Source organism: Panthera leo, chromosome D3 (assembly GCF_018350215.1).
Source record: "Panthera leo isolate Ple1 chromosome D3, P.leo_Ple1_pat1.1, whole genome shotgun sequence".
NCBI lineage: Eukaryota > Metazoa > Chordata > Mammalia > Carnivora > Felidae > Panthera > Panthera leo.
This window is the reverse complement of record NC_056690.1, coordinates 24,351,571-24,375,654: the sequence shown is the minus strand read 5'-3', so window position 1 is coordinate 24,375,654 and position 24,084 is coordinate 24,351,571. Positions and strand designations below refer to the sequence as shown.

Here is a 24,084-nt window from a genome sequence, read left to right as displayed (position 1 = left end):
ACAAACCTCAGTGATGTCCTTACAAAATTAAAATGGACTGTCGGAAATTATGGCTTTTGTTGTTGTTTTTGTTTTGGAAATTATCTTTTTTAAAAGCTGGACACCCAGGATAGATTTCATTTCAACAAGGATTAATGATTTGTACCAAAAAAATTTTATTCCAAGTAGCTAGCAGAATGTGTTTCATATTGTTTTCCAAAACCATGATTCTAGTCCTTATTAGCTAGCCGTGTGATCTAAAGAAAAATCACCCATCCTTCTGTAGCCTTCGTCTTCTCAACCAGATAGTAGGAATAATACCACTGATTCGCTTCAGTTTCTCCAAGTTTCCATGGTCCCCAGGAAAAGAGAAGTCCAAGGTTAAAAATCGACGGAGTGCCAGTGAGTCCAGCAGCTGTTCTGTTGGAGCAGAGGCCCCATCTGGGCCCCCCATCAGACCAGAATGGCAGTGTCTTACCATTACAGATGGTCCTTAGTGACTTTAGGAACAATAGCCCTCAAACTCCTCTCAGTCCGTCAATAATGCTTCTGCCTCCCATAGGTCAGAGTCTAAATCCTTTAATTTCAACTCTTTGTGCTCAAATTTCTTCACTCTTGCTTCAGCTCACTGTCCCTAATAATGGTACCATATGCATTATCAAGCAGAAGGCTTTTGGTATGTTAGCCCAGGGAGCCTGTCTCTTTGGGAAACTACTGAAGAACATCACATTATATAAAAATCTACTCCTTATTGTAGGATGTGTGGGAATAACATGAAAAAAATAAGAATTTTTTTGTAAATAGTAAATATTTTAATCACATACACATAATTCATTATCACTGATTGTCATTTTAGAGGACTAGGACACACAACATTCTACAGATAGCATCATTATAGAGAACACATTTGACTACTTTAGGATCTTTAGAAGTGCCACATGTGATCACAAAAGAAAACCATTCTTAAATATAGCAAATTGAAGCAATTCACTGTTGATCTTGGGCAAGTCACTTCATTTCTATAGATTCCCTATTCCTTAGGATAAAATGAAAGGGTTAGCTCTGGTGATTTCTAATAAGCTGCATAAAATACTTTTTTCCATGAGACCTGTATCTTACTCCCTACCGCATCCCACCACCTTATGGTAAAGAAGAGGTGAATCCCCACAGCCAATACTACAAGAAAAGGTCATTGGCCATGCAATCAAGGTGAGTGCCCCCACCTTCACTAAAGCAGAGATCAGACTGCACTCCCTCCTTCCACTCACACACCCAAAGTACTTTACAAGGCTATTGTGTAATTCATAGATTTCTGACATTTAGTTAAACCTGGTTTTGTCAATACATGAATATTTTGTTGCAGTGCTACTCCAGGATATGCTGGAGAGACAGAAGAGACAGAAAGGAGTGGGGAGTTGTGGTAAGGTCTTGTTTTCGTAGCATGGGGGGCAGAGATAGCAGCATCTAGTGAAATTCATTCCACATGGGTCAGCTCCCACCAAGAGACTGATCGTTAGAAATACTGCTTATTCCTCTTTTACCACCTAATCCTTTATTCTTCAATTTTTCCAACATTTTGTGGTGAAAAATCACAAAGACAAAGTAAAGTTTTAAGAATTATACAGTGAATATATATGTGTGTGTGTGTGTGTATATATATATATATATATATATATATATATATATATATATATAATACAGGGGTATATTAAAGTATTTTATTCAGGGAGAATAAAACATTCTGATTAGTGCTTTGAAAACATGACTTTTTGATAGTGAACTAAAATTCGTACGTGTGAACTAAAAGATATATGTATATTTCATTCTTTCTCATTGCCACGTAGTACTCCATTGTGTATATAAACCACGATTTCTTTATCCATTCATCAGTTGATGGACATTTAGGCTCTTTCCACAATTTGGCTATTGTTGAGAGTGCTGCTATAAACATTGGGGTACAAGTGCCCCTATGCATCAGTACTCCTGTATCCCTTGGGTAAATTCCTAGCAGTGCTACTGCTGGGTCATAGGGTAGGTGGATCCTGAGAAACTTAACAGAAACCCATTGGGGAGGGGAAGGAAAAAAAAAAAAAAGAGGTTAGAGTGGGAGAGAGCCAAAGCATAAGAGACTCTTAAAAACTGAGAACAGGGGCGCCTGGGTGGCGCAGTCGGTTAAGTGTCCGACTTCAGCCAGGTCACGATCTCGTGGTCCGTGAGTTCGAGCCCCGCGTCAGGCTCTGGGCTGATGGCTCAGAGCCTGGAGCCTGTTTCCGATTCTGTGTCTCCCTCTCTCTGCCCCTCCCCCGTTCATGCTCTGTCTGTCTCTCTCTGTCCCCAAAAAAATAAATAAAAAACGTTGAAAAAAAAAATTTAAAAAAAAAACAAAAAAAAAAAACAACTGAGAACAAACTGAGGGTTGATGGGGGGTGGGAGGGAGGGTAGGGTAGGTGATGGGTATTGAAGAGGGCATCTTTTGGGATGAGCACTGGGTGTTGTAGGGAAACCAATTTGACAATAAATTTCATATATTAAAAAAATAGTATTGGATTAAAACCTGAAGTATAAAATATATATATATGTATACATATCATATATATGTACATTGTATACATATATATATCATATATGCATGTATAAAGATTCTGCAATTACTAACGATTTACTAAATGTGCTTGATCTAGAAAATGTGCTTTACCCAGAAGGTTCATTTATATCCCTTCTCAGTCAATCCTGGCCCCCATTTTGGCTCCCAAAGGCAAACACTGATCTGTTTTCACCACAGATTAGTTTTGTTTGTTCTAGAACTTGTTGCTAAAGCAATCGTAAAATACATTCTTTTGTTTTTTACTTCTTTCACACAATCTCATGTTTCTGAGATTCATTCATGTTGCTGCATGTATTTTACAACTATATAGCAGTTTATCCATCCATTCTTCCATTGAGAAATATTTGGGCTATTCTCAGATTTTGCTATTATGAATAAAACTGCTATGAACATTCTTGTGCAGGTCATTTTGTGGACTTATGTTTTCAATTCTCTGGGGTGAATACCTAGGCGAGGACTTGGTAAGCCAAAGGGTGAACGTATGTTTAGATTTTAAAGAAACTGCAAGACCTTTTCCTAAAGTGCTTTTACCATTCACATTTCTAACAAGGAAAATCCAATATGTGACATCCACATATGCCTTAGAATCCTACAATTTGATGCTATAATTTTGGCTTTAAGCAGCCATATGCATATTTTCTAAATTATAAGGAAAAAAGTAAAAGCAGTACTTTATATTTACCAACCTATTTATTATTTATGGTGCTGTTCCTCTTTCTCGAAGATCCATTTTCTTGAGTTTCCATCTGATACCATTTCCCATAAGCCTGGAAATCCTCCCTCAATCTTTCCTATAGTGCAGGTCTGTTGAGTTTTCTTGGTTTTCACTTATCTTTATATATCTTCTTGAAATATCATTCTTGAAAATTCTTTTTGCTCATTCTTGAATTCTGGGCTAACAGGGTTTTGTTTGTTTTCCTTTCAGCATTTTAAAACTTGTGTTCTGTCTTCAGGACTCTAATATTTTTCATAAGAAATCAGCCATCATTAGTACAGTTGGTCCCTCTCTATGTAATGGGTAATTTTCCCCTGGTTACTTTCAAGAGTTTTTTCTTTATAATTGGTTTATAGTCATTTCCCTATAAATTGCGTAGGTATGGTTTCCTTTGTATTTATTCTGCTGGAGTTTAGCTAGATTTTTAGAAACTGTAAATTTATTTTTAAAAAGTTTAGGGAAATTTTAGTCATATTTCTACCAACATTTTTTCATTATTTTGTTTATTTGATCCTCCACACAACATTGTGTGTGTGTGTGTGTGTGTGTGTGTGTGTGTGTATCATCCTCTGTCCCACAAGACAATGAGGCTCTGTTAATTCTTTTCAATCTATTTTCTCTCATTTTCAGATTAGATCATTTCAATTGACCCAACTTCAAGTTCATATTTCCTTCTCTGTCATCTCCAATATTCAACCCACTCAGTGAATGTTTTTATTTCAGATATTGTACTTTTCAGGGCTAAGATTTTCATTTTACTTTCTTTAATTTTTTTTAGTATATTTTTAACGAATTTTTTAAATGTTTATTTATTTTTGAGAGACAGAGTGTGAGTGGGGGAGGGGCAGAGAGAGAGGGAGACACAGAATCCGAAGCAGGTTCCAGGCTCTGAGCTGTCAGCACAGAGCCTGAGGCGGGGCTCAAACTCACAGACTGTGACATCATGACCTGACCCAATGTCAGACACTTAACCAACTGAGCCACCCAGGCACCCCTACTTTCTTATAGTTTCTATTCCTCTACTGATATTTTCTTTCCATTTATTATGAGCGTATTTTACTTTCCATATTTGAATATAGCTATAACTTTAAAAACTCTTATCTATTAATTCCAACCTTTGGGTCATTTGGGGTTGGTCTCATTGAATGCCTTTTCTCTTCAGTATAAATCATTTCCCGGTTTCTTCCTATGACTAATAATTTTAGAATATATCCTGAACATTGTGAATGATACACTGTAGACACCCAGGACTTTGTTATATTACCCCTACAGAGTATCAACTTTTTTGTTTTTGCAGGCAGTTAACCCCAACAAACTCAAACACCAAACTGCCCTAAAGTGAGCAGCAGCTGAAATCTCTTCAGTTCCTTCAGCCTTAGCCAAATTGCTTGGAATCTGCCCTCATATGCTTACTTCAAAGATTACTCAGAAATTTGATCAGAATTTATACGTAGAGGGGCATCTGGGTGGCTCAGTCAGTTAAGCGTCCAGCTCTTGGTTGTGGCTCAGGTCATGATCTCACAGCTTCATGGGTTTGAGCCCCACATTGGACTCTGTGCTGGCAGCACAGAGCCTGTTTGGGGTTCTCTCTCCCTCTCCCTCTCTCTCTACCCCTCCCCGTTTTGTGCTATCTCTGTCTCTCTCCAAAAATAAGTAAATAAATGTTAGGGGAAAAAATAATTTATACACAGAATCTGGGTCTTCTCTTTGTAGATCTCTCCTTTCCAGGATACCCTCCTTACTTTCTGGTTACTGTTGTTGAGGCCAACTCGGTCCTCTGATTCTACAACCAGTAATGCTGCAGGTTTCTGTATACATTTCAGTAGCATTGTGGTGTATGGTGCTGACACTCTGGCAATAAAAACATTAAAAATAGGGAATTATTATTTAGAATGGCCAAATTATGGAAACAGCCCAAGTGCCCATCAGTAGATGAATGGATAAAGAAGATGTGGTATATATATACAGTGGGATATGATTCATCCATAAAATGCAATGTTGCCATTGCAACAACATGGATGGATCTAGAGGGCACAATGCTAATAAATGAAATAAGCCAGAGAAAGACAAATACCATTTGATTTCACTCATACGTGGAACTTAAGAAACAAATGAACAAAAGTAATAGAGAGACAAACCAAAAAAACAGACTCTTAACCACAGAGAACAAATAGATGGTTATAGAGGGGAGGTGGATGGGGCGGATGAGTAAAATAGGTGAAGGGGATTAAGAGTACACTTATTTTGATGAGCATTGGGTAATATACAGAATTACTGAATCACTATATTGTACACTTGAAACTAATATAACAGTGTAAGTTAACTATATTGGTATTAAAATGCAATTTTTAAAAAAATGGAAATTCATCTAGTGTTATTCCCTTCTTCCAAGTGTTAATTCTCCTTCAATTTCTGCTGGCTTTTGGTCACTCTCCAGCACCTCCATGTAACTGTTTGTTTTATATTTTTCCCAAAGTTCATAGTTGTTATATGTGGCTAGCTACATTGCCATTATCCGAAGCAGAATCTTCCCTCTTTTCCTGTGTATCAACAGAAAATACAGATGAGTCTAGTATAAATGTCAGGTACTATGGAAAAATGAAGGTGGTCTGTGATTCACACTGATGCACGTTTTTCCCTCTGATTAAAGATTAAAACTACAAAAAACTTCAATAGTAGTACTTGATAAAACTTTGAGATAATAGATTTTTTTTTTCTGTGATATCTGATATGGCAGCCACTAACCACATGGGCTATTGAGCACTTAAAATGTAGTTGTTGTGACTGGGGAATTGAATTGTTTACCTTAATTCTAATTAATTTAATGTAACTACTCTTGGCTAATGGCTATGACACTGAACAATAAAACATTATCTGATCTGGTCTTCCTGTTTACAGATGGTGAACCAGCAATCAGGGCTCCCAGAAGAGGTCTATATATGGCCACTAGTTGCAAAACCAGGATTCGAATTCAGCTCTCCTTATTCCTAGTCTGAAGTTTCTTCTACTCTGTAGAAGAGACTACAAAACACCAGGCCTGGAAGAGGATACCCAAAATGGGTAATGGGTGAAGCGATGATAAAGCAGAACTTGAAAAAATTAGCTGGAGAATGGAACAGCTAGGGGCAGAATGATTTGCAAATATATCAGACATTACACATACATACTCATGTATTCACTGGGTTTGCAATTTCTTTTGAGGCAAGAGCTATTTTATCAGTATGAGAAAAAGAGCTTTTTATAAGTCATTACAGGCTCAAAAGCTCTGGCTCAGCTAATTTGTAATACAAAGTACAAAGAGCACAATCAAGAAATTGATGTCCTATCTCCATTCCTCACAAGTGTCTACTTTCCAACTCTTCAGTGATTTGAAGAGTTACAAGCTTAAGAATCTTATTTGTTTCTTAAAAGCCTGTAAGATACACACCACTGAAAAGATTGCCAAGCATTCCCCTCCTGAACTTAATACTCCCTATGAGGACATGGTTCTCTGCTAAACTGGAATGCTTTTTACCTTTTAACCTACACTCCTGTACTACTGGAAGTAAAATAATTATTTCACTACATTCTTTGCCTCTGTCTCTCTCTCACCCACTCCCCCCCACAAATTTTTGTGTGGATTTCATACTAATATACTAATATGCACAGTATAGAAAATACTGCAAAAAGGTCCAAGAAAAATAGCATTGTTTTCAGAGAACGAGCTGTGGTCACGATGATGTCATCAAAAATTGTCTAATTAATTTCCTGTAGCTACATCCTAAAGGAAATCTAGAAGGATCAATTTTCTCAAAAAGTCAAGTAGTCCTTTGGCAGGGAGAAGGACAGGGGCAGTAACAGTTTCTGTAAACCCACACGTTCATAAATTGACAATGATTATTATTTATCTTTACTTTTCAAAATCACAAAGAATGAAATTTCATTTTAAAAATCTTCTATGTCGGGGCGCCTGGGTGGCTCAGTCGGTTGAGCATCCGACTTCAGCTCAGGTCATGATCTCACGGTCCGTGAGTTCGAGCCCCGCGTTGGGCTCTGGGCTGATGGCTCAGAGCCTGGAGCCTGCTTCCGAGTCTCCCTCTCTCTCTTCCATCTCCCCCGTTCATGCTCTGTCTCTCTCTCTCAAAAATAAATAAACGTTAAAAAAAAAAATTTAATGGGGCACCTGGGTGGCTCAGTCGGTTAAGCGTCCGACTTCGGCTCAGGTCATGATCTCACGGTTTGTGGGTTCGAGCCCCGCATCGGGCTCTGTGCTGACAGCTCGGAGCCTGGAGCCTGCTTCGGATTCTGTCTCCCTCTCTCTCTGTTCCTCCCCCACTTGCACTCTGCCTCTTTCTCTCTCAAAAGTAAATGAAGATTAAAAAAATCTTTTTTCATCTTTTATGTGATAGATATTATCAAAATATAGTCTTCTGAATGTAAACTCTAGATTTTAGTTACTGACACAAAGTAGCTGCAGAAAAGGAGAGTAAACTTAGTTGGTATTTACAACTGGGCTTCCATAAGTCTTCCTCTCCAGCTCTGAATAAAATGAAGACCACCATTCCTAAGAACCAAGATGATGAAAGCACTCTTTACCTCCTATAACCCTCAATGTTTTTCCTCCAGGCTGATAGGCATTTATGGACACTGGACTGGAACACGGCAGATGGCTTACCAGAATATTTGGGCCCCTTGAGGGCAAGAACAATGGCACATTCACCTTTATACCCAAAGGCATTATAGCATCTGGGGCATAGTAAACATGTGTTGAATGAGTGAATGAATGAGATTATAGATATAAATAAGCTATTCTCCTCTCCCTCCAGAAGCTGCCAATTACACAATGGGGAGAAGAGCACCATTACAAACAAATGATAAGTGCTATAACTGAGATATCACTAGAGGCTACACTTTGCCAGTCAATTTGAAAAAAAAAAAAACAAAAAAAACCCAAACTAAAAGACTGATATCAAGTGCTTACAGGCTTAGAACAACCTTTTGTGTGTACAATTTGGGAAAATCTTTTAATTTAAAATGTGTATAATAGCTGTGCACCCAGGAGTCCCACTTACTAGACACTACTCCTAAATGTATATAAAGTGACTTGTACAAGGTCTTTTTTGTTGCGACCATGTTTGTAAAAAGAAAACAAATCTCCCTGAACATTCCATCAGCAGATGAGTGGTATATCCATAATACATTGCACTACACAGAAGTTCAAAAGAACGTGGTTGATCTACATGTGCTAACATGAAAAGAGGTTTAAGACTATTAAGTGAAAAAACTATTTGTAAAACAATATCATATTTTCACATATGAAAAACAGAACCCTAACAGAAAATGGGCTACAGCCATGCTGCCTAATACAAATATAATAATTTAAACTTTCTAGTAACCACATAAAAATGTAAAACAAGAAAAGTGGAATTAATAACATATTTTATTTAATCCAATGTATCCAAAATATTATTATACTGCAGTCAATGTAAAAACTTAGTAATGAGATACTTTGCGTTCTTTGTTTTCATTGTAAGTGCTCAAAGTTTAGTGTGTATTTTACATTTACAGCACATCTCAATTCAAACTATTCACATTTTAAATGCGAACAGCTACATGTGGTAGCGGCTACCATAGTGGGCAGTGTAGATCTAGAAGGGAAATTCTTCAAACTGGCAACAGGGGTCACTTCTGGAAAGGATAACGTTTGACTCTAGAAGGGAAATTCTTTTTTTTTTTTTTTAGTTTTTTTTTTTTTAACGTTTATTTATATTTGAGACAGAGAGAGACAGAGCATGAACGGGGGAGGGTCACAGAGAGAGGGAGACACAGAATCTGAAGCAGGCTCCAGGCTCTGAGCCGTCAGCACAGAGCCCGACGCGGGGCTCGAACTCACGGACCGCTAGACAGTGACCTGAGCCGAAGTCGGCCGCTTAACCGACCGAGCCACCCAGGCACCCCGTAGAAGGGAAATTCTTCAAACTGGCAACAGGGGTCACTTCTGGAAAGGATAACGTTTGAATCTTTTACATCAATAATTAATTCATATATTACTTACAAAATGGTAAAAACATAAGAATGAAAAACAAAGTGGTATGGGAATATAAATGTATGAGCAAATTGACCTGTTCCAAGGGTTGTTGAATATCTGGGGTCAAGGAGGAAAACCTGGGAAAAATAAAAATTTAAAATACCATTTACAATAGAGAACTAATGGTTACCACAGGGAAGGTGGATGGGGGTGGGTGAAATTGGTGAAGGGGATTAGGAGTACGCTTATCATGATGAGCACTAAGCAATGTATAGAATTGTTAAATCATTATATTGTACACTTGAAGCTAATATAACATTGTATGTTAATTACACTAGAGTTTAAATATAAATAAAATACTGCTGAATTAAAGGAAAATAATAAAATATCATTTACAATAAAAGGCACATGTGCACACGCACACACACCTAACACCTAAGGATAAAACTAAAGGAAATTATGCAATAGTTCTACACTGAAAACTATAAAACATTGCTGTAATAGATTTTACAAGGCTTAAATAAATGCAGAAATATACCATGTTCATGGACTATTAGATTCAAATATACTTATAGATTCAATGCTATCCTAATCAAAATCCCAGCAGGATATTTGAGTGAAGGAAAGGGGAACAATAAGCTTATTTTAAAATACATATATTTACTTACATGTATATAAATGTAAATAACCTGGAATAGCCAACGCAATCCTAAAGAAAAACAAAGCTACTAGAATTCCAGACTCATTAAAAAGCTGCAGTATTTAATAGTCTCTTATGCTTTGGCTCTCTCCCACTCTAACCTCTTTTTTTTTTTTTTTTTTTTCCTTCCCCTCCCCCATGGGTTTCTGTTACGTTTCTCAGGATCCACATAAGAGTGAAACCATATGGTATCTGTCTTTCTCTGTATGGCTTATTTCACTTAGCATCACACTCTCCAGTTCCATCCACGTTGCTACAAAAGGCCATATTTCATTTTTTTCTCATTGCACTGGGTGTTGTATGGAAACCAATTTGACAGTAAATTTCATATATTAAAATAAATAAATAAATAAATAAATATAAATAAATAAATAAATAAATAAATAAATAAACGTTAAAAAAATACTTAAAAAAAAAAAAGCTGCAGTAAAGCAGCTACGCCACTGGAGTAGGCAAAGAAATCAACAACACAGAAAAGAGAGTCCTTATATACCTTACACCTGACTTACGACAAAAGGAGCATACAGTGTGGTCTTGTGAATATATGGTTCTGTGTTAATTGGATATGTATATGAGGGAAAAAGCTGAACTTTGATCCCTACCCCAAACCAAACACAAATGTAAATTCCAAGTGGCAGGAGACCTAAATGCAAAAGGTAGAACAGTAAAGCCTCACAGAAAAATATTTTGATGACCTTGGGATACACAAACATTCTCTTAAACAGAACACAAAAGGGATTAACCATTAAAAAAAAAAAAAAAAAAAAGGATTGGTAAAGTGGGCTTCACCAACATTTGTATGATAATGAGTAAAAAGGTAAAACTTTTTAAAAGAGCTTTCATGGTGCAGAGGCAATTTAATGAAACCCGAATACGGAAAACATTGCTGAGGGGTCAAAGATGGGGTCTTCTATGCAGACCCGAAAGAGTAAAGATACGGAGGGGAAAGTATAAGGCACATTTAACAAAGTATGACAAGCAGGCTAGTATGAACAGACGCTAAGGCGTGTGACATACTGAGTGGCTGAAGCAATGGGAAAAGGTTATGAAGGGGGTTAGACTTTATCCTGAAGGCAAGAGAAAGCTGTCAAAGGATTTTAAGCAGGAAAATTATGTGATCAGAACTAAATTTTTGGGGGGTAACTCATAGATCTCTGTAGGTGATGGATCAAATCGAGAAGAAACTAGCATCAGGGCAGAGGTAAAACAGATTTCACAAATTACAGTATTTACATTTTCCAGTATGACAAGAAGTACGCAAAGCTACCTAGCAAATAAATAGCACTTTTTCCAAGAGTGTTGAGTTTACTTGACTATCTGGGGGAAAACAATTTTACACTGAATTAAACTCTAATATTACATAGGCATGTGCAACTGCACGTGACTCATTTAAATGATGGTGCCAAAGATAATGCCAATAATAACAGTAGCACCATTTTTGAATTCTTATTGTGTCTTAGGCACTGTGCTAAGAAAACACTTTACACGAACTCATTTGATTCTCACAACAATAAACAAAGTAGTTACTACTAGAATCGCTTCCTCTATGTAACTACACACATAGGGACGCCTGGGTGGCTCAGTCAGTTAAGCGCCTGACTTCAGCTCAGGTCATGATCTCACAGTTCGTGGGTTCAAGCCCCGCATCAGGCTCTGTGTTGACAGCTCAGAGCCTGGAGCCTGCTTCGGATTCTGTGTATCCTTCTCTCTCTGCCCCTCCCCAACCAGTGCTCTGTCCCTGTCTCTCAAAAAATAAAATAAAAATGTTAACTACACACACAGAGTTATCTACTCAGATATTTGTGTTTCCATATACCTTGTTCTTTTTATTTTTTTTTTAGTTTTATTTATTTTATTTTGAGAGGGGGGAGGGGCAGAGAGAGAGGGAGAGAGTGTATCCCAAGCAGGCTCCATGCTGTCAGAGCAAAGCCCGACGTGGGGCTCGATCTCACAACCCTGGGATCATGGCCTGAGCCTAAATCAAGAGTTGGACACTTAATCAACTGAGCCACCCAGGTGTCCCTTTTTACTTTTTATTTATCTGCTATTAAGGCTTCACATCCTTTATATTGCTGATGATGTAACTTGGTATAACTACTTCAGAAAGCTGGTAAAAATTAATAAGTCTAAACGTATGTATGAAGAAACATTGCTGATGTTTCCCGAAAGACATCTACAAAAATGCTCACTAGCAGCTTTTTCATAAAAGCCAAACATTAGAAATAACTCACATGTCCATCACACCTAGAAGAGTTAAATAATGTTCAGAGTCACATGGTAATAAGTGTCAGAGCCAAAGTTCAAGTTTGTCTAATACTGAAGTTCACATTCTCAGGCACTGCACTACACTTGAAAGAAACTACCTAGTTAACGGCGGCAACTTCAGGCTATGCTCATGGGTCCAAGCAGTTGAAACCTCTCCTTTACTTGTAGGAGAGTACGTGGTAGGAAGAGTGGGAAGTTCTACAACAGTCCAGGCAAAAGATGGCATGGTGGAAGGGAGGACCCAGAAAAGAGGTTGCCAGAAAGAAGAGAACCCGGGAACAAGCCAAAGGTGAGAGTTAGGTGGCTTGGCAACAGGAGGACAAACAGCGAATGCAGAAATAGGCACCGACTGAGGGCTAAGTTAGGAATTGAAGGTGGGTGTCCAGGAAGCAGTTGGATAAAGAAATATGACACCCAGGAGAGAAATCAGACTGATGAAAAAAGCTTCAGAGTCATCAGCATATTTGCATATCAGATTCCTAAATAGAGAAAAACATCTCTAATACAGTATAATTTATGCACTCATCTGGCAATTAATATTAGCTCATAGGAAGGTCTCTATGGGCACCTGAAATTAATTTTCAAACCATTAGAGCAGATAGAAGGTTAGTTAGAATGAAAAATTCCTGTGGAGAAGGTATCACCTCCCCTATTAAGTTTCTGAGAGTAATTGTATAAAAGAAAAACCTACTGCTTTTTAAGTACGTGGACAGAGTGGTTTCAGGCTGTTACCTCACTATTTGAGAAAATATTAAAATATACTAGAGCCAAAGATATAAAATGCAGAAAGATGTAGCTTGGTATCCTCATAACCACACCATTCACAGTGGTTAGCTTTTGCTTCAAAAGTCAGTGTCCTATATTTTATTTCAATATCAAAATAATGCAAAAGGGAAACCAAGGTACATTTTGAGGTCACAGATACAATGTAAGAGTAGGATAGTCATAGAAAGCACATTCTCTGATGGGGCACGTGGGTGGCTCAGTTGTCTGAATGTCCATCTCTTGATTTTGGCTCAGGTTATGATCCCAGGGACATGGGATCAAGTCCTGCATTGGGCTCCACGCTGAGCATGGAGCCTGCTTAAGATTCTCTCTCTCTAAAAATTAAAAAAAAAAAAAAAAAAGTACATTCTCTAGCTTTTTGTACTCAAGAGGAAGAGTGATTCTTTTGGGGAGAGTTCTCAGAGTTCCACCAGTGCAAAAGTTAAGAGAAAAAAAAGGTAGAGATATAACATAAGGAAAGAAATGCACAAAACTATCATTATTTGCAAAAAATTTCCATTACAAGAAAATTCACAAGAATCAACAAAAAATTATGAGCTATGAGAGAATTTTCACATGCGCCAAAACATGCAAAACATGTAAAACAAACACCTTTCCTATATATCATCAGTACCTAGTTTGTTTTGCTTTGTTGTGTTTCCTTAAGATTTTATTTTTAAGCAATCTCCACACCCACCGTGGGGCTCAAACAACCCCAAGATCAAGAATTGCATGAATCAAAAACTGAGCCACCCACATGCCCCCATCAGTACCTAATTTTAGAAACCTACACACAATGGAAAGAAATATCCTATTTCCAATGAGATACATTAAATATCTAGGAAAAAATTGCATTGAATTGTGTAAATTCTTTATATATTTTAGATCTTAATCCCTTATTGAATATATCATTTGCAAATATTTTCTCCCATTCAGTAGGTTGCCTTTTTGTTTTGTTTGCTTTTCTTTGCTGTGCAAAAGCTTTTTTTCCTTTTTTGATGTAATCCCAATGGTTTGTGGGTTTGTTTTTGTTTTTTTGTTTTTTTTTTTGGTTTTGCTTTTGTTTTCCTTGCCTTAAAAAACATATCTAGAAAAAATGTTGTAGCCAATGTCAGAGAAATTATTACTTGTGCACTCTTCTAGGACTCATTTAGGTCTTAAATCCATTTTGAGTTTATTTTTGTATATGGTGTTAGAAGTGGTCTAATTTCTTTTTTTTTTTTTTTTTTTAAGTTTATTTATATAGTTTGGAAGAGAGAAAGATGTGGGAGGGACAGAGAGAAAGGGAGAGAGAATCCCAAGCAGGCTCTGCACTGTCAGCACAGAGCCCAATGCAGGGCTCCAACTCACAAACCAAGAGATCATGACCTGAGCCAGAGTCAGACATTTAGGTGACTGAGCCCCACAAGTGTCCCAGAAGTGGTCTAATTTCATTCCACATGTACAGTTTTCCCAACATCATTTACTGAAGAGACTGTCTTTTCCCCATTTCATATTCTTGCCTCCTTTGTCATACTTTAATTGACCATATAAATGTGGGGTTATTTCTGGGTTCTATATTCTGTTCCACTGATCTATGTGTCTGTTGTGTGCCAGTACCATACTATTTTGATTACTACAGCTTTGTAGTATATCTTATAATCTGGAATTGCGATATCTCCAGCTTTGTTTTTATGTAGCCCTAAAAAAAAAGATGAGACCATGCCATCTGCAACAACATGGATGGAGCTAGAATGTATTATGCTAAGTGAAATAAGTCAGACTGAGAAAGACAATTACCATATGATTTCACTCATATGTGGAATCTAAAAAAACAAATGAGTAAACAAACAAAAAGCAGAATCAGAACTAAAAATACAAAGAACAAACTGATGGATGCCAGAAGGGAGGGGATGGATAGGGAAAATGAGTCAAAGGAGTGGGAGATACAGGCTTCCGGTTACGGAATGAGAAGTTGCAGGAATAAACTTCACAGCCATAGGGAATATAGTCAATGATATTGTAATAGTGTTGTGTAGTGACAGATGGTAGCTACACTTGTGGTGAGCGGAACATAATACATAAACTTGTAAAATCACTATGTTGTACACCTGAAATTAATGTAACATTGTGTGTCAACTATATTCAAATAAAAATAAATAAATATGGAAAAACTCTCCCTAAAAGTATCGATCGCTGAAGGGCATACAAGGTGAAATGCAAGAGCAGACCAGGCTCCTGAACAGAAGACCAACTATTGAAAGGACATCAATTTATCCATGATTAATATGTAAATTTCATACAATTCCAACAAAAATACCAATGGAAGAGTCTCCAAAATTCAACAAAGTGATTTTAAAGTTCATTTGGGGGTACTGAGGGAAGATAAGAATATTCTAGATTTTTTTTTAAAAGAATAATGTCATGAAGCTTATAGCAGATATAAAATGTGCAATAAAGCAACAATAATTAAAACTGTGCATTAGAACACAAATTGTCCAACAGCTCACTGGGCTGATACTGCAAGGCCTAGTATCAGATCAATATTAAATAACCAACATCAAAAAAAAATACATAAAAAATAAAATCATCAAATATCACAACAGAAAAAAAAGGATGAGTATTCAAGCTTTTTGTAAAAGAAATTTTTAAAAATAGTCAGCCCCAGGGGCACCTGGGTGGCTCAGTTGGTTAGGCGACCAACTTCAGCTCAGGTCATGATCTCGCAGTTTGTGAGTTCAAGCCCCACATCGGGCTCTGTGTGGACAGCTCAGAGTCTGGAGCCTACTTCAGATTCTGTTCTCCCCCTCTCTCTACCCCTCCCACGGCTCACACTCTGTGTCTCTCTGTCTCTCAATAATAATAAATAAACGTTAAAAAAAAAATAGTCAGCCCCAATAGCAATTAAAGAAATGCAAAGTAAAACAGCAATCAATATACCACTTTTTGGTTTTACTTATCAAGCTGACATTTTAGTTTAAGTTATTTATTAGTTAGTAATTCCAAGTGTTGGCCAGTGCAGGGAAATAGAACCTCTGATACATTGTTGGTAGGACGGAAAACAGATATAGCCTTTCTGAGAGCTATTTAACATTAAGTATCAGAAGCCTTAATACGATTTTTCCAAGCAAGCCCACTTTTAATAATTTAGCCAAAGGAAATGATGAGAAATATGTTCAAAGATTTATCTACAAAGATGTTTTTCCAGATTTTATAATACCAAAAATTTTGAAACTAAATATATAACAACAGGGGTAGAGATGAAATAATTTGTGATAAAACCATACGACTTCAGTAGAAATTTCATAAAATGCAGAAATGGGGGCTTCTGGGTGGTTCAGTTGGTTAAGCGTCCGACTTTGGCTCAGGTCATGATCTCACAGTTTGTAAGTTCAAGTCCTGCATCAGGCTCTGCAATGGCAGCTCAGAGCCTGCTTTGGATCCTCTGTCTCCCTCTCTCACTGCCCCTCCCCTGCTTGCTCTCTCTCTCTCTCTCTCTCTCAAAAATAAATGAGATGAACATTTTTTTTAATTAAAAATAAATAAACAATGCAGAAAGGTAAAAAATTAAGTGGAAAAAATTAACAAAAAAAACAAGTTATAAAAGTATCATAGTAGGATTTCAATTTTTCTCTGAATAAACAATTACATGTGCATATTTGCTAAAAGATTATACCCAAAATATTGAAAGGATGGTAGGTTTATGGCTGGTTATTTTCATGAATTTTTTATATAACTGGGTGAAATTAATAACTATTATTTTTTTAAAAAACTAGGAGTCTGTGACTAAAACAAACAGGATGGTACAAAATAGTATCAGACCTTTGTTAATGGTATGAACTATCTTATCCCTCATGACTGATATGGTGACCAGGTTTTAGAACCCCGCACGCCAATTTCTACATCTCACTCAGGGGCCAACTTGAGTTCCACCTGTTTCACAAAGCTCGCCCAGGTCTATACCTGGGAGTCTCTGTCTCCTCTGGAATTCGAGAACCTTGGCAGCGATTAAAGAGAATGCTCATTATTTATTGCTCAAGCACTGTATTAATAATACTTTTGTTATATTCAAGTTCTGTCTCAAAGAAAACATCAGCCCTTCAAGAGGAGAGACCCCCACACCCATTGTCTAGACCCAGAACCCTCAGCACAGTGCTCTACACATGTTAGGTGCTTTGCGAGCAGGCATCACACTTCACTGAATCACATCACAGAAGACTGGCCAACTAAAACTTTGAAACTGAATGAAATACGCATTACTGCAATAATTTCTTTGTATGTTCCTTTAAGTTCTAGTAACTCCAGTCTTAAAAACCATTGGCTGGTTTCAGGGATGTGGGAATGAAGATTCCCAGTTTAATGCAGGCAGAGAAGCAGCAGCACTCAACTGCAACCTTAAAAATTAAGGGACAAGGTAAGAAAAAAGCATTAAGTTTTCAAGAAAATGAATGGTACCCTAGGATTCCAGGGGCAAACACAACAGAAGAGACACCGTGAGAGAAAAGAGGAATTCTACAGGTGAGTCTAGAAATCAGATAAATACGCTTTGGCAATACAGAGCAGGGGCATGGGCTAGATAGAACATCCCAAAACAAGGCTTCCCCTGTGGCCGATGCTAACCGGCAACCAGAATGGGCAACAGTGAAAATGAAATAGTCAGGAGGGGGGTGTAAAAATTATTCCAGTTTTGATAATGAGAAACTTTGAAGAGAAAATTAATGGGAAAAAAATAAAATTAATGGGATTTTCAGCTTGGAAAAGGAGAGGCCACAGACCATTAATTATGGCTGAACATTCTCTGTCTAGTCCCAGAGGGGATAAAATCAGTCTTACTTATACATAAGAAGGGTTTCCCAAAAGGCAGGTTTGTGAACTAGTGTGGTGGTGAAGTAGAGGCCAAAAGAGGGGGAGATGGAGTGGCTGTGGCAGGCAGAAATTTGAAGATGGGAAGATTTGGGGAGGCAACTGGTTCTAGTATTATCTCAAGGTCCCTTCCATGCTTATAATTTAATGATTTCTTATTATTATACAGCAAAGGTTTATAAAACCCAGATAACACAGGCTATAGAAAATTACACTATTAAGAAGAGGGAAGCCAGAAAATTTTCACTTCTCCTTTTTAATACCTATGATAATCCTATGCCCTAATTACAAGTCTTTGGACCCAATTCAGTAATTGGGCTAATATATATGCATCCCAAAGGTCAGGACAATAGAGTACAAATGCAGCTTTTGACATATTTATAGACATGCGAGCCTTCACTAAATGGCCCTATTTAGACAGCTATGCTGGTTTAGTTCTTAAACCTGGCTCTCACTTAATGCCACCAGTATATCTGCATCTAGAAGTCCGATCCCTCTTTTCATTCCCTTAACATGGAGAAGTCAGATTATCTGGCTTTTAAGAACTGTTTGTAAACTAAGAGTAAATAAACAAAGAGAAAAGTCTTTAGTATTATTTTGAGAATAAAATCACCTGAAGTCCATCTCCCTTGAATGATATATTTTGGCAGCTTTCAAAGGCTTTTTTCTGACATCCATGGATGAGAGAGACTTTATGGAAGTCTCTCCCATTCCCAAGGGGAGATTCCAGCACACCACTGAAACAAAGGTTTTTTTTCTTCCCCAGTTCGCTCCTAGTGACTGACCGTGTTCTAGAGACTTGAAGATGCCGAGTCATTTAAATAATATAATTAATCTCTATAATGTCCCACAGTGAAATTCTAAGATAACTAAATATAATAACTAAATATACTTCCCAACACATAGATTGATTCATAAATTTGTTATTACCTCTCCTATTACCCTCCTCTTGTTAATAATATTATAGTATAGAAGCTACCATTTATGGAATTCCAAGTACCATGTTAGGCACTTTACATATATATATTATTTATAATCCTATCACAGTTGCGTATGGGATAAATACAATCATTATTTTCTAAATAAGAAAACAGAGGCAAAGAGGAATTAAGGAATAATTTCCCCAAGATCTCTGAGCCAGGAAGTACCAGAACAGTTCGCTCCAAACCCTACCCTCTCTCCACTTGGCAGGCACTTTTTCATCATGCTGCATCTACTGGATACCAACTCTCTGAGAAGATTACATTCCGTTTCTCTAATAAAGATAGACAGTATTCTTTATCATTATAATTCATGTCTCTCAATCAGACTTACTATGCTTCTACCACCTGAGTTAAAAGTCCATCAAAGACACAACATGAAGAGCTTGCAGTAAAAATACCCCATCTCAAATAAAGCAAATGTGTGTTTCTTTAACTTAACGGATATATCATGAAGATACATTTTTTGTTAATTTTACATAGGTCTCTTCCTTTCATATCTGAATTGAATAAGAGCAATGTATCTGACAATGCAGGCTGTTAGATCCTGAAGTCAGGGGCCAAGTCTTATCCATCTCTGTACCCTTAAGGTCTATATGTGGTAGACATTCAATACCTGATTGGTGATGAAAGAGTCAATGATCATCAACTTCTAAAAGCAACATTTTAGGGTGCCTAAAACATTTTGAACGGCAAAAAAAGACTCCATGTTTCCAAAAAAATGTATAAGGTCTGCAGGTAAACTTCCTACCTCTCGATCCTTGAGTTTCATGGCGAGCACCAACTGGTGCCTGTGGTTAGTGAGAGCCTCCCGATAATTTCCTTTGGAGAAGAATGCAGAGCCCAGATTCCCATGAGCTCGGCATTCTCCTGTCTGGTCACCTGGGTTGGATTTTAAAAAAAGATAAAATTTCTCTAAGTTATAGTGTTAATTATAATTTGTAATGCCCATATTAATTTAAGAACCATAGATTTACTAGCTAAGATTTCACTTCCCTTCTTTTAGAAAAGTACTTGCTTCTTCTCCAAGACTCTATGTAGTAAGTTATGGTCCTAGAACTCGAATCTCTGGACAGTAACTGTTGTTATAACATACAACTACAGTCAGGGATGTAGGGGTCCTAGAAATGAGAGGATAAAGAACTTGACACAAACCAGCTGTTAGGAGTCAGCTCAATGCTCTGCTAATGACCTCTGGATCTGAACAACCATCAGCTTGTTGATTCAGTGATTTAACTACAAACCTACTACGATGTGTTGCTTCTTTGCAAGTATGCTGATGGCAGAATTACCGTGTCTCTGCTCTTACTGCAACCCTGCAAGTCACTGAATAATCGCTGTGACAACAACCGTAATCATAAGCCACATGCATTTTACAAATGAGGAAATGGTAGCACAGACAGCTGAGGCAACTTGCAGAAGGTCATATGGCTAGTAAGCGGCAGAGCCAAGGTGCTAAACTCAGCAGTCTGGCTCCAGAGGCCCCACTCCTAACCAGTGCACTGTACTACTGCCTCTGACAAAATGCTGACGCCTCCTAAGGGAGGCAAAAATTAAAATTAAGATGAAAGATTCACCCATCAATACTATCATTTGGGATATTAAATCTGTGAGCCCAAATCTCTGAAGAGGGCAATGAATATGTTAATCCACATATCTTGGCCTTTGGGAAGCCTTGGTATCTTGTTATAAGAAAAGCGCTGGAGACCTAAGCACTCTAAAACACAGAATGTTCTAGAGACGCACTCACTTTTCATTGCATGTGGTATCCCTATCCATGTCAGGCTAATCAGTTTTCTTTATTTCCTTTCTGTACTGAAATAAAAGACAGAAGCATACCCTACCTAAGGTCTTGGCTACATCCAAGTCCTGCTGCATGTATCCAGTACTCTTCTCTGTGTTTCCAAGAGACCAGTAAGCACTGCTCAGGGCAGAGAAAACCGAACCTCTCAGTTTGAGGCTGCAGGTGCCAATCTTGAGAGCAGCTTCTAAGACAACCACAGAGGCGCCATGATGGCCAGCTGTCAGGAGTTCCTGCCCAACCACAGATACGACCACAAAGGGGCTCTTGTCCAGTTTCATTTTCTGAAGCTGCTGATAAGTGGGCTCGAGGGAGTCTGGGGAAAAAAAAATGGAAAGGAGAATGTAGGATGATATACAAAACAATCTTTTGTAATATGCTTTAAAACATTTGTTTGTCATACCTTTTTATGGGCTATTTCGAGTACAAACTCTTCAACCTTTACTCTAGCACTACCCTCAGTGTCTGCTTATACATAGGACTCGGTAACCCCAATCTTAGTCCGGTAATTTCCTTCTCTCCACTGCACATGCATATACCACACTCACCTTCCCTTCCACTCTTTCTTTGAATATGATGTGCCACTTTCCCTGAACAGTTCTCCCTCCTCTGTCCTGCTGTCCTCTCAAAATCTTATAAGCACGGGGCACCTGGGTGGCTCAGTCAATTAAGGGTCTGCTTCAGCTCAGGTCATGATCTCACGGTTCATGAGTCTGAGCCCTCCATCAGGATTCTCTGTCTCCCTCTCTCTCTGCCCCTCCCCTAGTCACACATGCTCTTATTTATTAAATAAATAAATAAACTTAAAAAAAATCTTACAAGCACACCCCTCAAGTTCTGACTCTACCACGTGGTATTCTCAGGCCCTCCAGCCCACATTACTCTGTATCTAAACTTCTGCCGCATTTTTAGAGTTAATATTGCAGAGTTTGACCCCTAACTATTTTAGACTTGTTCCATGTGTGTTAATTTTTAAGACATTTCCCTGGCTAAATCTGAAGACCGCTGTAGGAGTGTTTAAAGGTTTATAGTAATTCCACAGCAATTGGCACAATGTGGGCACTAACTTGAAAACTTACCATTGCCACACCATTGCCGCATAGGTGATAGTCCCTAACCCATCTGGCATTCAATAAATGTTTGTGCAATCTGAATCTGAATGTCTGATTAATAAAACTCCATCCACCTTTTCTCTAGATGATGCAATAAAAGACGCTCTCCCAACAAAATCTCCATCATTCTCACTGCAGCCCAGTGTCCACTGCTGCTTCTAAGACGAGTATGACCAAATAAAAAAGTATTAGGGCTCCTGGGTGGTCCAGTCGGCTGAGCATCTGACTTCAGTTCAGGTCATGATCTTCACAGTTCATGACTTCAAGGCCCATGTTGGTCTCTAAGCTAACAGCTCAGAGCCTGGAGCCTGCTTCGGATCCTATGTCTCCCTCTTTCTCTCTGCCCCTCCCCTGCTTGTATTCTGCCTCTCTCTCTCCCTCTCTCTCAAAAATAAATAAAACATAAAAGAAAACAAATTTTAAAGTATTATCAGTTTTTGCCGTGGTGACAAATGAAACCATAAAATCATGTGCATTTGCTAAGATAAGACAGAAAACAAAATTAATGTTAATCGCATTTTATTTTCATGTGGTGTCTGGAAAGGACAGAGACTAGGGGTCAGAAAGCCACGAAAAGATTCTTTCCTTCTGAAGCTAGGTTTGAATGTGGATGACCTCTAAGTGCCTTCTCCCTCTTCTCCCATTTTTTCAAAAGACAATTGCAGAGCCAATGGCTATAACCCTACACTGATGTGGCACTTAGAACGCATTTGTTAGCTTTCCTGAAAAACTATTTCACATTAGTTGTTCCAGTGTGCACATGTAAAAAACTATTAAAAGGCTGGTCTCTTTAAATCTTGAATCTCTCAGCCAACAGTACTGCATTAAAATGTAATTTTTACAATTTATGACTTTGAATTTCAGCTCTACACTAAGGAGCTCTCGTCTGAATCAACATTACCACAGAAACCTCGAAACCTACTGGTGCCTAAAGCATTTTTCCCCTTCAATCAGATCACTAAACAGAGAACAAAGAACATTTTTACACCTGTCAAGATGCAAGCGTGCACAGTACCAGTAAACACTAGCTAACCAATAGGGTTAAATACAGGCACAAGAACCCAGGAATTACTGGAATAGAAAAGACCAGTACCATACTGAAATAAATGTGAACAGAATTTGGTGGTACCCGCTGATGGGTTTGGCAGCCAATGATGATCACATTAGCGTCCCACCAGTCAATTAGCAGAAGCAAAAATAATAGAACTTAGAGATGAAAAGACCTTGAAAATACCCATTTTAAAAATGATGAATCTAAATATTTAAGTGATTCATCCAAGGTCAGACATTTTGGGACAGAGCCAAGACAAGAACCCATTGTAGGCCTCTACGTCCAGGCTGTATGACACCATACCAGGCAAAATTCTTAGTTGTTGACAAAAGAAACCAGTCTTGGCTGGTTATAAGTAGAAAAGAAATGCACAGAGGAGCTATTGCCAAACGTGAAAAATCAGGCCTCCAGACCCACAGTCAAAATCATGCCACAAAAGCTCCACAGTGAAAACAACATGAATGTTGCAACTCAACACAGGAGACCACAGGTTCCACGGCTGCCTCCATCACTACTCCATGCCACCCTTAGAAAACAGATGTCACGACTGCCAACCAACACGACCAGAACAAATTCTGTGCTACCCTTTCTTCTTTGAACCTTTAGCTCCTGATTCACAGGTGGGTCCTAGCTTCACAGGAGGATGGGAAAATTAGGATCTGATATTCTCAGCTTTTACTGTGGAAGGAAGGCGGTAGGCAGAAGTATAACATAGGGAATTGCCAAAACACAGCAAGAGGGTTCAGACACAGAGAGCCCAAAATGACTAATGGCCTGCAAAGACACCATGCTTCAGCTGGTGATTTTTATTTTAAACATGGCAGCCATGGCCAAGGTCAAAAGAGGAGCCTTCTAATTGAGCCGCTAAAACTACAGAATGGTATAAAGAAGACAGAACATTGCCACAGTCGGAGGACTGAGGGAAATACCTGGAAGATTACCCCCGCCAAAAAAAAAAAAGAAATCTTCAATTCTACAAATGTTCAGTAAATAAAAATGAAGTTGGAGGTACAAGAGGTAAAAGATAAAATCTCCATTTGCAGTATATAGGAAGGAGAATGTAAATACATTAAAAGATAAATTAAATGCAAGCTCATATACAGTATATGTTACAAGAGTTTAGAAAAGGGAGCGACTATTAAGGGTAATCAGAAAGCTTCATGGAAGTATAACTTGATTAAGTGAAGAAAGAGTAGGTAGGACTTAAACAAGTCTTTGTTTTTTTTCTGAGAGTAGAGGGTATTTTAAGTAGAAGTTTTATC

General features: G+C 38.0%; 1 protein-coding gene across 3 annotated transcripts in view; it reads right to left on the bottom strand.

Annotated features, from left to right (window-relative positions):
- The window catches only part of TTC28 (tetratricopeptide repeat domain 28), a 628,165-nt gene that overhangs the window by 277,656 nt on the left and 326,425 nt on the right, over window positions 1–24,084 (bottom strand). For all 3 annotated transcript variants that reach the window (XM_042910405.1, XM_042910407.1, XM_042910408.1), the window contains 2 exons: window positions 20,703–20,975; window positions 19,610–19,740 (listed from right to left, as the gene is read on the bottom strand). In XM_042910405.1, the coding sequence (XP_042766339.1) occupies window positions 19,610–19,740; window positions 20,703–20,975 (404 nt within the window). The remainder of the gene's footprint in view (window positions 1–19,609; window positions 19,741–20,702; window positions 20,976–24,084) is intronic.